General features: G+C 39.9%; 1 protein-coding gene across 1 annotated transcript in view; it reads right to left on the bottom strand.

The window, feature by feature from the left end:
• Positions 1-17895, bottom strand: part of LOC126475470 (trimethylguanosine synthase) — a 76406-nt gene that overhangs the window by 49157 nt on the left and 9354 nt on the right. The window contains exon 3 of the mRNA XM_050103357.1: positions 11870-13083. Coding sequence (XP_049959314.1) covers positions 11870-13083 — 1214 coding nt within the window. The remainder of the gene's footprint in view (positions 1-11869; positions 13084-17895) is intronic.

The raw sequence follows: 17895 nt of genomic DNA on the forward strand, positions 1-17895 counted from the left end.
CTCCTTCCACCTTTCTGCTTTCCCTTCTTTGCTTAGAACTGGGTTTCCATCTGAGCTCTTGATATTCATACAAGTCGTTCTCTTATCTCCAAAGGTCTCTTTAATTTTCCTGTAGGCAGTATCTATCTTACCCCTAGTGAGATAGGCCTCTACATCCTTACATTTGTCCTCTAGCCATCCCTGCTTAGCCATTTTGCACTTCCTGTCGATCTCATTTTTGAGACGTTTGTATTCCTTTTTTCCTGTTTCACTTACTGCATTTTTATATTTTCTCCTTTCATCAATTAAATTCAATATTTCTTCTGTTACCCAAGGATTTCTACTAGCCCTCGTCTTTTTACCTACTTGATCCTCTGCTGCCTTCACTACTTCATCCCTCAAAGCTACCCATTCTTCTTCTACTGTATTTATTTCCCCCATTCCCGTCAATTGCTCCCTTATGCTCTCCCTGAATCTCTGTACAACCTCTGGTTCTTTTAGTTTATCCAGGTCCCATCTCCTTAAATTCCCACCTTTTTGCAGTTTCTTCAGTTTTAATCTACAGGTCATAACCAATAGATTGTGGTCAGAGTCCACATCTGCCCCTGGAAATGTCTTACAATTTAAAACCTGGTTCCTAAATCTCTGTCTTACCATTATATAATCTATCTGATACCTTTTAGTATCTCCAGGGTTCTTCCATGTATACAATCTTCTTTCATGATTCTTAAACCAAGTGTTAGTTATGATTATGTTGTGCTCTGTGCAAAATTCTACCAGGCGGCTTCCTCTTTCATTTCTGTCCCCCAATCCATATTCACCTACTATGTTTCCTTCTCTCCCTTTTCCTACACTCTAATTCCAGTCGCCCATGACTATTAAATTTTCGTCTCCCTTCACAATCTGAATAATTTCTTTTATTTCATCATACATTTCTTCAATTTCTTCGTCATCTGCAGAGCTAGTTGGCATATAAACTTGTACCACTGTAGTAGGTGTGGGCTTCGTGTCTATCTTGGCCACAATAATGCGTTCACTATGCTGTTTGTAGTAGCTTACCCGCATTCCTATTTTCCTATTCATTATTAAACCTACTCCTGCATTACCCCTATTTGATTTTGTGTTTATAACCCTGTAGTCACCTGACCAGAAGTCTTGTTCCTCCTGCCACCGAACTTCACTAATTCCCACTATATCTAACTTCAACCTATCCATTTCCCTTTTTAAATTTTCTAACCTACCTGCCCGATTAAGGGATCTGACATTCCACGCTCCGATCCGTAGAACGCCAGTTTTCTTTCTCCTGATAACGACATCCTCTTGAGTAGTCCCCGCCCGGAGATCCGAATGGGGGACTATTTTACCTCCGGAATATTTTACCCAAGAGGACGCCATCATCATTTAATCATACAGTAAAGCTGCATGCCCTCGGGAAAAATTACGGCTGTAGTTTCCCCTTGCTTTCAGCCGTTCGCAGTACCAGCACAGCAAGGCCGTTTTGGTTATTGTTACAAGGCCAGATCAGTCAATCATCCAGACTGTTGCCCTTGCAACTACTGAAAAGGCTGCTGCCCCTCTTCAGGAACCACACGTTTGTCTGGCCTCTCAACAGATACCCCTCCGTTGTGGTTGCACCTACGGTACGGCTATTTGTATCGCTGAGGCACGCAAGCCTCCCCACCAATGGCAAGGTCCATGGTTCATGGGGGGGGGGGGGGGGGTTACTGCCCTTATTACATCAAAATGAGAAAGGAAACCGCCCCCCCCCCCCCCCTACAAAGACTACCTATAAGTCTTCACTACCAGTTTATGTACAGAAAAGGACGAAAAGGTTCTATTTATTTTCTGGTAGTACTACTGCAAGAATAGAGGCTAAACTATTGCACCCTACACTTACATCACATAAGCCACACACAATGTGATGGTGCTAAATCTTTTTCAATATTTACCATCTCCAATACATTCATAGTAAATAGGAAATATCACATTTGAAGTTTTATGAAAGCATATTTCCTATAAAACACTGTACCCAACTTCACACCAACATATTGCAGATATCAATTCCACCAGCTTAAATATTTGCAAGCTGCTACCCATGTTCGTAATACTGATCCACAGTAAAAGTTACATCCACCACGCACAAAAGAGATAAAAATACCCCACGCACAAAAGAGATAAAAATACCTGTGCTGGACATAAATAATAAAAAGAAAATTCATACAAAATTTAATGTCAACTGAAAACTTAAGAGTTCTAAATAGATGACAACACATTTCAGTCGCATGGTATATAAATTTCAAAAATACATCTTCAAACCAACCAGCTTTAAAGTGAAGTGCAGTAGGTTCCTGCTTAATGTACCTTCCAAACATTATTAACACACTCTCTCTCTGTGTGTGTGTGTGTGTGTGTGTGTGTGTGTGTGTGTGTGTGTGTGTGTGTGTGTTGGTATGGAGGAAGAAGCCTGTTACTTATGCAAAGCAAAACAAAGCCACAAAAAAGCTCAATATGTGTAAGAAACAGTATTTTCTTTTGAATGTAAAGCTGATGAACATGTTTCGATGACTTCCGCATTAATCTGGCCATAATATTTTTGTAGACAGAGTAAATATCTGGTAATTTGCACAAGTATCTCTTAAGAGGATGCCTATCTGAGCTATCTTAGATAAGCGATCTGAAAACAATCTCTTATGGAAGTTGCAGTCTTTCTAACAACTTCTGTGTAAAATCATGAATGCTTTCAGATCCTACACACAGATTACTTAAACAAGAAATATTTTCTGTTTCCATCTTTTAAAATGATCAAACTATTTAGAAGGCATTTTAGTACTTCCCTCTTGTGAAAGATCACATTTTTGTTGATAGAAAATTGTACGAAACACGTGTCCAGAGATATCAAGTCAGCTTGATGACTGTCTCAAAAGTGACATTTAAAGGTTAAAGAATTTTGGATGCATGAAGTTCAGCTATTATGTGTGGAATATCCTACGAACATGAGATCATGTTCTTGAAACAAGTTTCTTTCAAGAGAAAGGAAAAACTTTTATTAATTTGTTTAGTCCCAAAATATCACAGTACAGTACAACGGGGAAGCAGTGTAAATAACGGTTCTGCAAAAACTGTCTCACCATTCCGCAGTTTGTGCTAATACACACACACACACACACACACACACACACACACACAAAAGTTCATTATCAGGCTCCTCAAATCAATGTACACGATTCTGGTCTTGTGACATGCCATCATTGTAAGGGAAAACAGCGAACAATAAGAAATGCAGGTGATCCGAAATAATGTTCACACAGTGCAAAACTGTTATGATGCCTTTGATTATCACCATAGGTCTCTTGGAAGCCCAGGAGAATTTCCCATATAGCATAATACTGCACACACTGTCCTGTTTCTACGGTGTGGCGTACACATTGAGCAGCCGTTCGCCTGGATGACAGTGTATCCAGATACAAGAAGCGAGTTGCTGCTGCATGTACTCATCTCATCATGCAACATATTTCCATTGATCCACTTTAAAACCACTTTCAAATCTTCATGATTCAGTGTCTACTGCAATTATAACTCACAATGTCATTAGGTCAACAAGGAAATACACAGAAGTCATCTGCTATGGAGCCCCACATTCAACAGTGTGCGCTGAATGGTGTGTTTCAAAATACTTGCACGTGTATCAGCACCAGCAGTGTGCTGTTGTCAGATCTGCCTCTGATCCTCATACTCTGTGATGAGGCATGGATCTCCAACACCTTGTTGTCATGGTTTCACCATCTAAAAACCAGTTTTCACAGACGCTCGTGACTGGAAGACGTGAACACTCAACCAGCTTTACAATTTCCAAGAAATCAGTTTCCAGGGGGTGTGCCATAACAAACAGATTTTGTTGAAGTAGCCTACATCAGACAATATACCTGTTTGGGGCCCATTTTGTTGCTAGAATGGTTGCCTGTTCATCTCTGTTCCACTGCTATATTTTCCTTGCCATGCCACATGCTCACAACACTATCAGGCAAGATTCAATCTTGTGTTAGGCAGTGGTCATGTTTGGCTTAACAGTACATACAAGGGGCGTTTGAAAAGTCCGTGCAAAAATAGAAACTACTTACGTATTTGGGGTAAACATGTTTTATTTCTCTACACAGTCTCCTTTTAGAATTATATACTTCATGCAACGCTGTTCCAATTTGTTGATCCCTTCCGAATAATAGGAATTGTCCAAGTCTGCAAAATAGCTATTAGTTGCTGCAATCACCTCATTGTTTGAATAAAATCTTTCTTCAAATTGGGGAACAAATAGTAGTCCGAGGGAGCCAAGTCTCGGGAACAGGGGGAATGTGAAACAAGTTGGAATCCTATTTCCATTAATTTTGCGACCACAACTGCTGAGGGGTGTGCTGGTGCATTGTTGTGAAGGAAAAGGACTTTTTTGCAGTCCAATTCCCAGCGTTTTTCTTGCAGCTCAGTTTTCAAACGGTCCAATAACGATGTATAATAAGCACCTGTAATAGTTTTACCCTTTCACAGATAGTCGATGAGGATTATCCCTTGCGGCCGAAGGACTGCTCTTCGCCTTTTTTGGTGCAGATTCTCCCTTGGTAACCCATTGTTTAGATTGTTTTTTGGTCTCAGGAGTATAGTAATGTATCCATGTTTCATCCACAGTGACAAAACAACGCTTGAAGTCCTGCGGATTCTTCCTGAACAGTTGCAAACCAAGCTTGCAACACTTCACACGATTCGGTTTTGGTCAAGCGAGAGCAATCGTGGAACCTATCTTGCGGACAGCTTTCTCATGTCCAAATGAGTGTGCAAAATATTATGTACCCGTTCATTCAAGATGCCCACAGCACTAGCAATCTCACGCACCTTACGTCTTCTGTCATCCATCACAATATCATGGATTTTAACAATGATTTATGGATTCATAACCTCCACAGGGCGTCCAGAACATTCAGCATCACTTGTGCCCAAATGGCCACTCCAAAAATTTTGAAACTACTTATAAACTGTTCTAATCGAAGGTGCAGAGTCACTGTAATGTTTATCAAGCTTCTCTTTAGTCTCCTGAGGTGTTTTGCCTTTCATAAAGTAATGTTTAATCACCACACGAAATTCTTCTTCGTCCATCTCTTTGACAATCACTCGACTTCCTTGATTCACACGATTGCCAAACACAAATAAATACACCAATATGGCTGAAACTTGGTGTGCTTTCTTTCCAAAGATGCTACTAACTAAACATGACCTCGATACGCACTGGTGGTGCCATCTCTCCGACTTTGTATGGACTTTTCAAACACCCCTCGTATTTCACTTTCAGACACTCAGTTATTAAAATATCTACCTGTCTCAACTCAGTTCTAAACACTGGGAATCTTACTGCATCAAATGACATGATGCTGTAACACATTACCTTAACTACAACAGATTATGCATTCTTTGAAATTTCTGCATCATATCTGTTAGAACAGAATGATATCAGGTTTTTTCAGCATTATAAGTGAAGAATGGATTTCTCAATATTTTAAAGTCTCTTCTATTCAATGATCACAGTAGAAAGATGAGATGAGGAACTTCATCCCACAATCACAATGTTCATATTCCATACTCTCCACAATTATGTGGTACTGAGCAGTAAACATACTGAATTTCTTTCACAGCCATTATCTCTGATTAGCTCAAATTCAGAAGAGACAAATTCTCTTGAAGGTGAAATCAATTTGGACATCCAGTATCAGCCATTATTCAATAAAGCACACAGAGTTTGCAGAATAATTGAAAAGGATGCTCATTTTACAGAATAATTGAAAAGGATGCTCACTGCACCTATCAGCACAACCTGTATCCTCTATTTGTTGGCATCAATTTCTTAATATCTTGCAAGGGAGACTACACATGAGAATTATTTACAGTATATTGATACCATACCACATACTCCTGAAAATGGATGCTTGTAGTTTTCTAATTTTACAGATCTGTGCTTTTCGTAGACACTGACAAATACACTATCTCAGCTCAACTCGTAAACCGACTTATACCTTCAACTTGCCGTAGGCTCCTTCCCTTTTCTCTGAAACTGTTTTAGTTCTGTCAACTGCTGTTTGATGGGTTTAAATCAAACAAACCAAAAATCAACATTCATCATCATATCTAAAGATAATGCATGCCTAACAAACAAAGTCAGAGATAGGGCACAGGTCACACACAGGTACAATCATACTTGAAAACTGTACAAGAGAAGCTACAAGTACATATACTTCAATATACCTAACATTTTTCAATGGCTGCTTGAGATTTTCCCAATGAAATAATAACTTGAATGGTACTCAGGAATAACTACAGATGCTGACGTGGAAATAAACAATATTTTACCAAGGCAGCTGCTTGTCCCCTTCAGGTGTAACTATCATGTAAACTGACACTCCACAACATTTCCCCGCACTTTTACCTGAAGACAAGCACCTACTTTGTCGAAATATTGTGCAGTTTCCATGAAAACAACACACACACACACACACACACACACACACACACACACACACACACACTAATATGAAAATTGCCCAAAGATGGGCCAACATGGAATTTTGTTTGACTATGACAGACCATAAGATTTAAGGCCAGCCCAAAAATAAGCATTTCAGTTTTCAAAATACAAGCATTTCATCGTAAATCCAAAGTTTCCATACCTGCACTGCAGCTCAGATTTAGCTAAATATTCTTAGTTCTTTTTTGTCTCTGCTCAGACATGAAAGAAATCAATCGGGGCTGTCATTTTTAGTCCCTGTGATGGTGTATGCCTATGAAGCATCCCTGAATAAATTATCCAAAGATGCATCTCATAAAGGCTTCGGTACTGGTTCGAGAGAATACTATAGCGCTGCTTGAAGGGTAGCAGATTGACAAGATTTGAATCCAAATTTTCATAAACAGAGTAACTGTCTAAGCTGCTCAGAAATTAATGTGTAACTTTCGTATAGCGCACATATTGACTGGTCATAATACACATGGTCTCTGACTCCTTGCATTCAAATCATACTGCTTGCTGGTTGTCCCTCATGCTTTTCTACAATTGATAGGACACATCATGAACAATGAATAACAGAACTTTCACTATCACATAACTGTACCACTTACTCAGACAGCACACAATGCATAGTTAATTTACATAACCAGGATTCAGAGTAATGATGAGCTTGTCTTTATGTTACACTGACAACTATTGAACCACCAATTCACCAGCCTTCAAATTATTTTCTACTGTGCTCACTAAAAGCCACATAAAATTAAAACAAATGCCTGCCACGCAGCCATCTAGAATAAGTAAGTAGTATGAATCCTTACCTAATTCTATCTTTGTTCTTTGTTGCTTTAGTGATAGTGTCTATAGTCAGACTGTTTAGTAGTGGTAAACACAAATGAAAACACTGTGTTTCAAAAATATTCATCAAATTTCACAAGACTGTATCTTCTACTCTAACAAAAATAGGAACTTGGGAATAATTACAAAGCTTTTTGTTTTTGAAAGAATCATCCAATTTTACACAGCCAGGAAATTGTCAAACTCTGTTGTCGCTATGTGGTGCCACAGTTCACCCAAAGTTGTTGGAAGTGGAGATACGTGAAACTAATATCTCAAAGGACCTTCCCCCCCAATAAAAAGATCACATATTGCAAGGTCAGATGACTTTGGTCAACAGTACAATGTCAGATCACTATGTACCTTAGGACCAACCTATCACAGAGCCATTGAGAAGCAGCAGAGCTATACTCTGGACAAAAATACCAGCACGCAAGCACAACAGTTACTGAATTGCAGCTGTTGGAACAGAGAATGCAAATGTCCTTTGTTGCTGTGTTATTGAGATCCTGACTTAAACACATTAGTTAACGAATGAGGAAGTGAGGGAGTTAGCTGCATCAGAAGGATCTCCACCGGCAATTGTATGAAATGGCAAATTACAACTAGTGCCAAGTGAACTTTTAGTTTGGATGCAAAAGTTCAAATTTACTCCGCCTCTATTTTCAATTGTGTAGGCAATGTAGTTTTGTAAAATCAAATGAATCATTTTGAAATTCCATGTAACTGCCACTATTTATATATAATGGGAATAAGGAATGTTTATTGTTCAGACTTACCGAAAAATAAAGATACTAAAGATCTAAACCAGCAGAGCAGCTGAATGCTGTGAGAGTTGATTTAAATTGAATGATCATTGATCTACGGATTTATCATCTGCATAAAACACTGTCATCACAATCTCAATCCTATTGGCAACAACTGGACTGAATAAAGTGGCACAGCCTGTATGACACAAACTATACTTTCATACTGAAGGCTATGTTTCAAATAGCATGATAACCCAACCCACAAAATTATGTCCAACATTTCTCCTACATAATATTCAAAAATTCAATCAATACCATGTGGTAGATGAAAAGATAACCTACATAGCATTTAATAGGTGGTGATTATGCAGTTGGTATCATTTGGGTTAAGCTGGTAATAATGTTTTAATTCATATACATACATGTGCACTCACCACAGAATACAGAGATGAATAATGAAATGAAAAATTGGAATCAGCACAGACTAGATCAGTTCCTCAGTTTCCATTTAGTTGAAAAAATTATACAAGTGACATAGGTGAACTTCATCAGCAACAGTAGTACTCTGTTAGCTTGCCAACAAGTGGTAGGAAAATGAAAAGGTGTTCTTCAATCTCAAAGCAGAAATGGACATTATATGTAATGGTGCTATGCTTCTAACTACAGTTTCAGTCTGAGGTGAAAAATCAATTTTTTTCCTAAAAAGGAATTACTTTTAGATAAATCTTTGTTAAATATTCATGCTGGAAAAATTTTAAAACAGCACATTCTTTTAAGAAAGTAAACAACACAAAATATTCACTTATAAAAGCAATTTCCAAATATGTCATTTCTACATAGATCTGTAGTTTGGAAGCCAGTATGCCTGTATGAAGAGGGTAAAGTGAAAAATTTTGCAGCCTAACACACATATGGGTCAATATTAATGATTATTTGTTTATTATTTTGGTACATGTTAAACATATGTCAAATGTAAACTTGATTTCTAGCTGCCTTGTTTATATCGCTTTTTGAAGTTGTTGGAAAGTTCTGGTAGAATTTAAATATAAGTGGCATGAGAATGAAAACAAGATAGATGGGAAAAATGTAAGTAAACAACTTATTATTTCAAAAGTAATAACCGTAACCGTTACTACATTTATAACACTGTGAAACAAGATGGTCGATGCCTTTATGGACAATTGTTTGCAGTTGCCTACAGAATGCTGATTGTGCTAGGCATGCCCTTTTCCTCCAAAGCAAATTGATGGCCACAAATATCTTTCTTCAGGGCTGCAAACAATACGGAAATCACACAGGGAGATATTGGGACACTATGTAGGATGCGTGAGGGCTTCCCAGTGAAACTTCTCCAGCATAGTCTAAACAGCAGGCACGCCAGCCTGGGAAAGTCATGAGGACCTTTTTCTTTGACTGCAAGGGCTCACTGATCATAGAATTACTGGAACAAGGCACCACAATTAACGCACAGCGGTATGTGCACACTTTTCAAAAATTAAAGCGCACAATAAAGATCAAATGACTAGGGATGCCAACTGACGGCATCATTCTGTTGCAGGCATTTGTGGCTGTCAATGTTCTTCAGACAGAGAATTGACACCTGGATACAATCATGATTCTGTAGGCAATTGAAAACTTTTTTCCATGAAGGCAATGACAGTCTTATCTCACAGTGGGATAAAAGATGTATTAGCAAAGCGATTGAGTTAGTGAGTGACCTAGCTGAAGGAAGGGTTACTCCAAAAGCAGCAAGTTTCCTTTCTTTGTGTGTGTGTGTGTGTGTGTGTGTGTGTGTGTGTGTGTGTGTGTCTCAACAACTCAGCACTTCTGCTTTTCGTTGTGTGATCCCTTATAATCCTAAAGTAATACTCTTGGATATGTTTAGTTCAAATAAATAAACTGAGATAATGCATGTCAATTTCTTTGTTTAGAATGTTTTAACTTAGCAGGGCTTCATCCAAAATTGGATGCTTTTTCACTTTCAATAGTTTAGAAATAGGAAGTGAATTCAATATGGCTGTATTTCTCTTAAGCGTGAAGGTGATCTCGAAACTGGATCGACAGATGAAACCATATAAATGAAAGCTGAAAATTGTAGCTGTTGCTTCATCTGCAAGAATGTTTGGGCCTTTTGTGTGTGTGTGTGGGGCGGGGGGGGGGGGGGGCCGAGGAGATGCAATGTGACCAATGTTTTGTAGGGAGTAGTTAGTATCGTTCTCATTAATTACAATGCAAAGCATAAAATTAAACTGGACACAACTGTATGCAACACTTCTGTACCGGCTACCTGAAAAAAAAAATGTGACAGGTGGTCTGGATTGCAAAAGAAATAAAAATCATACTTGATCAGTGCAACAAAACTGCACAGAAAGATGGAAAAACTTAAGGTTCATAAGTATGACTGCATGAAATATCTGTCTACTCTTTCTCTTTCTGACTTCCATCTATTACACCTAAATTTGTGACTGGAAAACATTTTGAGCTAATGATTCATTGCAAAAATGTTTTGTAAAGTAGACTGATATAAAAAGAGACTACCAAGAAAAAAAGTGCATTTTATTTAAGATCCACAGTCTTACACAACCAGGAAAAGTACTTTTCCACTATGCCTTATGTAGCATACTAGTTGTATTTCCTTCCACTTTTTTTTTCTATTCACTGTTGGTTTACTTAAAACAGTAGGAAATGGACTTGCATCCATTAACTACTACCCACTAATTTTCTGGTAATGTTAATAAAACAATGTGTGTATAGGAAGAAGTATTTATGTCGTGTGGCTGTTCTTGTGTCTGCTCTCAGATTTTTAAGAGCATTCTTTCTGTGATACCTTTATAATGACTACAGAAATCTTTGACAAGTTATATAGCCTTTCTTTGAGAGTTATTGCTTTCAATTAATCCAAGCTGGTACAGATCCAATGCTAATCAACAAACTATAGGAGTAAATAGGACGAAAATTTTGCCAACAATCTTCTCTGTGGACAAACAGATTCTTACAATGAATTTCAGCTTGCCACCTGTTCTCCCCACAATTAGACTAATGTGATTATTACATCTTAAATTACTCCAGATGGATAATCAATAATGCTACTGGTTGACACTGATTCCAGTGACTGTCCCGCAATGGCGTTGAATGTAATGTTGACTTTTTTGTAAATTATAGTTTGTAATTTAGAAGGCCAGCAAATAATCACCTGCTTCCAGAGCTCGGAAACAATTTCCCAATGGTGCAACGCTTTCAAAATCAACATCTTGCCCGTGAATTATATACTAGATAATTTGTGTACACCATGAATACTACAGGATTTATCACTTTTCCTTGAGGTACACCTGTCACTTTAGGTTCCAACGATTTCTCCTTACAAAGTTTTGTTTGTTAAGCTGTCTTCAGATCTAATCACATGTGTAGCCTTATATTCTTAAAGCACACATTTTCTAGGCTGCAATGGAGAACTCTATTGGAGACTTGTCAGAAATTAAAACAAAAATGATGTTAGACTGAGCTCCATTCTCTACAGAATTCTATTCTCACTGATAAAAAAAAAGTTAAAAAAGGAGAAACCTAGGCTTTACATGACCAGCACCTGCAGAATTTGTGTAGATTTTTAACGCCAAAAATGTTGTCATATACAAACCTGAAAGTGTATCAAAGTTCTATAATCAAATACTGAGGTGGAGGAGGTGGTGGTGGTAGTGGTGGTAGGGGGGTGGGAGGAGGACAAAAGTAATTTATATTTCAGCAACATAATTTACTATTCGTAGTTGCTTACCTTTCTTTCTTCTTATCACTTCTGTTTTTGCCTTTATTTTCATTTCCTGGAATGCTTTTGGGGACACTGTTAGGTATAACTTCATTCTGTGACAATTTCTCATGACCTACTGAACTAACTTCATCATTATTTTGACATTTTTCAGATTTCTCTACAGATTCTATGTCTAATGACTCCATCTCCTCTACATCCAACACTCTATGAAGTCCTCTGTCAGAGCCTTCATTACTATGCTTTAAACTACAGTAATTTTCTGAATCACGCTCTTCCAAAGGATCATAAGAACACTGCGGCTGCAATGATTTTTCACGAGCATTACTGTCAAATGTTTTTTCCAAAAATGCACGATGATGTTTTTCGTACTGTTCCTGAAAATGTTGTTTCCACAATTCTTGCCAGTACAAATCAGCTTCTGTCAGAGCTTGACCATCACTGGCACTTTCACCTGATGAGGAGAATAGAGAACCACTGCGAACAGAGTCTTCAGTGTCACAGCTAAAGTCCAAGGAAGAAACTGTTATACGTGTGACATTTGTCATTGAGTCTGTGGTACCTGTCATGTTAGCAAGTCCACTGTTTGCAGACTCACAGCGATTGGAAAATCGCTGATTGTAGTCACTACTGCTGATACTGTCACTTGAAGTTTCTTCTGTGGTTGGAGGTGAAGGAAGGCTCCATTGTTCAATTTCATCCTTAACTTGCAGCTGGTCTGGAATGTTGCATTCTTCAGTTTTCTCTATATCACTTTTACCATTATCATCAACAATACACTGTGGTGTATTCACTGCATCAGTATCCACCAAATTTGCACAACTTGCATCAAGTGGAAAATTTCTGTTATCAGTGGGGGCTTTTTCCGTTGGCGATTCTACATGCTGATTTAACTGTCTTGCTGCATTAGCACTTCCTTCTGAAGCTGCCGGTTGTTCTTCAATATTAAATTTATCTACCTGGTTCAGGTAGTCAGGGTTTATGTATTCCCCATACTTTGAAATCCAGCTTTCCCAGATGAGACGTTCTCCATTAATTGACCAGTATCTTTCCCATTCTGTTTGATTTGTAGCATCACACTCTGACAGATCTGCCCCACTATCACTGAGATGCAAACCACCTTTAGCAACAACTCCACCATCACCACGTATACTGTCATGCTCATCAGTAGAATAGTTATTATCTGTGTGAGATGCACTACAATAACAGCTCACAGCTTCCTCCTGAAAAAAAAAAGGAACACTCATATGTACACAACAATGAAGCCAATCATACCCAAAATAATTAAGAACAATGCACATTATTTGCAAAATTGAGATACTGTAAATAGCTAAGTCCTTCTTGAAGTCCCCAAATCAAGTAATATTGTAGCAGTAATAATAATGTGAATCAGGTTGCTGAAATGTAATATGATCCCTGGTAAATCGCATATGATCTGCACACACACAATATGTAGCCCAACTAATTTATTGCATGAAAGCACATTGACTACATTTTGAAAAGTAAACACCCAGTAACGTTAGTAATTAAATGTCATGTCTGCAATTACTGTAGAATTGGACAATAAGTACTCAAATTACAGAGGAGAAAGGAGGGACTAACTGTATGTATTATTCAGTGAATCACAAGGGGACTGTGCTCTCCCACTCAGAAACAACTTAACATTTCAATAAATGATGTATACAGCCTATTGGTTGCATAGTTTCTTGTTATAAATCTTCATCAGTTTTCAGTATAACTAAGGGTATCTTCTTCAGAAAGAGTGAAGTCACATAACTTACTTTAAGTTTAAATCTAATTTCTTCAGCTGATTTAAATCTACTGCATCCCATTACCCTTGTTTTACTTATACTGTTGTTAATCTTATGACCCCTTTTCAGGACACTATTCCATTCCTTTCATCTGCTATTCTAACTCCTTTGTGCAATTTTTTTATTTTCGTTCCTTCCCACTCCCTCTCCCTTCTTCTTCCCTGTCAAATTTCTCTTCTGTTCCCTTTATTGTTTCCTGAATAATGAACTAAGATGGGGGAGAGGCTACAATCCTGTCACACTCCCCCCTGAACCAGTGCTTTCCTTTCACATATCTCACTCTCTCTATTTTCTCTTTCCTACGTTCAGAACTTGAAACAGAGTCTTATAGTCAATACTGCCACAAGCTTTCTCTGAATCTACAGTGCTGCAAACAAATATTTGTCTTTCTTCAGCATCTCTTCTAACACGTGTTGTCGGGTCAGTATTGTCTCACAGGTTTCTACACTTCTCCAGAAACCACATTCATCTTCTCCAATGTTAGCTTTGATCAATTTTTACATTCATCTCTAAACACACTGACAGAAAAAAAAAATGTCAACACCAAGAAATAATTAATTTAGAGTAATGGAATTTTGGGAATACATTTGCCTAGGTAATACATCTAAATGATTAATACTGCTAGTTCAAAGGTTAATGTAAGCATGAGAAAGGCCATTGTACATGCAAAATGCTGGTACATTAACAACTGGCATAACCGTCAGAATGTTGAATGCAAACACACATGCATTGTGCCTCATAGGTGCCGGATGTCAATTTGGGGGATGGAGTTCCATGCCTGTTCCACTTGGTTGATCAATAGAGGGATAGTTAATGCTAGCTGTGAATGACCCTGGAGTTGTCATCTGATGGTTACCTCATATGTGCTCGATTGTAGCCAGATCTGGTGATCGAGAGCATGCCAAAGCGACATGTCAACACACTGTAGAGCATGATGGATTACAACAGTGGTATGCAGGCGAACATTATCCTGTAGGGGAATACCCCCTGAACTGCTATTCATGAATAGCAGCACATTAGGTTGAATCACCAGACTGATATACAAATTTACAGTCCTGGTGCATGGGATAGCCGTGAGAGTGCTTCCGCTGTCATATGAAATAACACTCCAGATCATAATTCCAGGTGCAGGTCCAGTTGTGTCTAGGCTGCAGATACGTTCACTGCAGGTCCTCAACTGGTCACCACCTAGCCATCATACAACCATTACTGGCACTGAGCCAGAATCAGCTATCATCAGGAAACACAGTTCACCTCCACTTCATTCTCTAATAAGCTGCCGCCTGACAGCACTGAAGTTGCAAATAGTGGTGGTTTGGGTCGGTGGAATGTACGCTACAGAGAGTTTGGTTTGGAGCTGTCCTCTAAGTAATCTATTTGTAACAGTTTTGTTGTGTCACTGTTTTGCCAACTGCTGCTGCAGACACAGTAGGATGCATGACTGCCACATGCTGAACACAAATGACTTCCCTCTTGGTAATACCATACGGCCGTCCACATCTCTGTCTCGTGACTGTACCTTCCCATGGCCACCGCTGCCAGCAAACACGTACAGTGGTTACATTCCTGCCAAATCTTTCTGCAACAACACAAAAGGAACATCCACCTTCTCATACCCCTATTACAAAGGACTTCATTCAAACTCTGTGTGCTGTTGTTAACGGCTTCTTCGTCGTTTTAAGGCATTCTTGACTACCATCAACTCACTACGTCCAGTCTCAGAGGTAAGTAACACTCATGACCATTGCAGCACATATTTAAAGCAAATCCGATTTGCATCCTTACAGTGGCACTTCTAGTAGCATATTCTGAGACTGGCATGAAATTTGATCATACGTCATCTTTCAGATGTAGAAACATGCCTACCAACTTTCATTTATCCTGCACAACTCATTCTTGGTGTTGACACTTCTTTTCCCAATCAGTATATTTCATGTCAATATTTTTACAATTAATTAGATAACGCCATTGATGTTAATGCCAGTGACACCTGTCGATGTCTGGTACCCATGAACATGTCTGATCTTCATCCAGACTTGGGTAGGTGGCATATGGCACCCAATGGTCGAGACATACCTCTCCCAACATTTATGTTTCCGTCTTTTTATAAGCTGGCAAACGCAGGCACGCAGTTGTTTAAAAGCTATAAGGTGCTCTAGGGAAGGGTGCCATTTATGTTGCTGCAGAGCTCACTGATGCTCTTTAATGTCCTCAGTGATTTCTGGTGACCACCAAGGTACTGACTTTCGCCGGAGGCACCCTAAAGAACAAGGGATTGTGTTTCCCGCCGCAGAAATGACCATTCTAGTGACCAGCTCAACTACTACATTGATAGTACCATGTGGGGAAGATTCAACAGTGACAGCAGAGTTGAAAGCTTCCCAGTCTGCCTGGTTTAAAGCCCATCTTGGTAGACGTCTGGGGGAATGGCACTGGGGGAGTGACAGGATAATAGGACAGTGTCACTACCACACAAGTCATTGTGGACTCTCCAGTGGACAGATGGGAGAAGTCCTTGGTTGCAGAGGCATGAATCAATGGCTGAGTAAGTGCTATGAGCCACATGTAAACGTGTGGGGGCCCCAGTATTTAAGAGACAAAGGTTGAGGTGAGAAAGTTTTGACATCTCTACCTCGGCCAGTAAGTACGGTGCCACCCCTCAAGGGGTTATGGGTGTTAAAATCTCCTGAAAGTAGGAGGAAGATATACGTTATTTCCTACGCCGTCCTTATCCTGACAGCCACAGCTTCAAGAGGGGTTTGAAGGGGCATAGGTTCACTGCGTACTGAGTTCAAGACATAGACACAACCTCCACCTGACACACTATTACAGTCACTATGTTTCTTGTAATATCCCCTATAGCCACGGAGGACAGAGGTCCGCACTGCTGGGAACCAGGTTTCCTGGATGCAATGCAGAAAGCAAGTGTAAAGCTTAACAGTTGCCATAGCTCAGCCAGGCATTGGAAAAAACTGCAGCAATTCCACTGGATGGTGACTTTTTTTGAGGCTGGGAAGGCATGAAGCATGCAAGGAGGCAGGTTACGCCTCAGGGTCACCTGCTGCCACCGACTGAGTATTTGTATCCATTCCTATCAGTGAGATCCAGGTCGTCGGGGGACACTGAGATCTCCACCTCATCCTCAGGTGTAGAAATGGTAGGGAGTGGTGGTGTTGGGGTCACCGGAGGGTCCTTTTTCTTTGCAGACTTCTTTGTTTGTTTACCCTCTCGCTTCTCTTTAGTGACTTACTGGGAGGATTTCTCCGAAATAGCTTCAGGCACAGAGGAAGACCGTGAAGCTCTTCGTCCAGCAGCTTTTGGCTCCTTTAGCCACTGGTGAGAGTCCGCAGTGGCATTAATGGAGACCTTGGCAGAGAGGGTCCCATGGGGGCCCTTCCGCACGAGAGGAGCCAGAGGGTTGTTGCTTCTCCAGCTGGGGTGGGGGGGACGATGTCCCCAACATTTGGAAGGGGGGGGGGGGGGTGGCCTTGTTGCTGAAGTAGGTGTTTTGGGAGGAACGGAAGGAGATTTCCCCCCTACCACCAAGGGGATAGATGTATTCTGGTTGCCTGTTTGTGTCACAGAGTAAGGAGACACTGGCACTTGGGACGGCGATGGTGATGTAGCTGCAACATACGTTGACGTCAACCGAATAGGGTTGAATCTTTCGAATTTACATTTAGCCTTGTGAAAATCAATTGGTCCAGGGTCTTGTACTCCGTGATTTTCTGCTCCTTTAGGAGTACTGTGCAGTCTGGCAAGCAGGGAGAGTGCTGCTCTCCACAGTCTCCGCAGTCTCGACATGTGGCATTGGAAGTGCAGCGGGAAGACACGTGCCCAAATTTCCAGCACTTAAAGTACCGAATAGGGGGAAGGACATACAGTTTAACATCACAGCGGTAAACCATCAACTTGACCTTTTCAGGCAATGAAATCACCATCAAAGGCCAAGATGAAGGCACCCAGTAGCAACCCTGTTGTCTTTGGGCCCCCTGTAGTAAACATGCCTGATGAAATGATATATCTAGATTGGCGTGGAGCTCGTTGTCAGACTGCAAGAGGAGATGCAATGGAAAATAATCCCCTGGACCATGTTGAAGCTTTTATGGGGAGTGATGGAAATAGGAATATCACCCAGTCGGTCACAAGTGAGTAACACTCGGGATTGGGCTGGGGTTGCTGTCTGAATCAAGACCGCGCTGCTTCTCATCTTTGACATTGCTG

The sequence above is a fragment of the Schistocerca serialis genome, chromosome 4, assembly GCF_023864345.2.
Source record: "Schistocerca serialis cubense isolate TAMUIC-IGC-003099 chromosome 4, iqSchSeri2.2, whole genome shotgun sequence".
In the NCBI taxonomy this organism is placed as follows: domain Eukaryota; kingdom Metazoa; phylum Arthropoda; class Insecta; order Orthoptera; family Acrididae; genus Schistocerca; species Schistocerca serialis.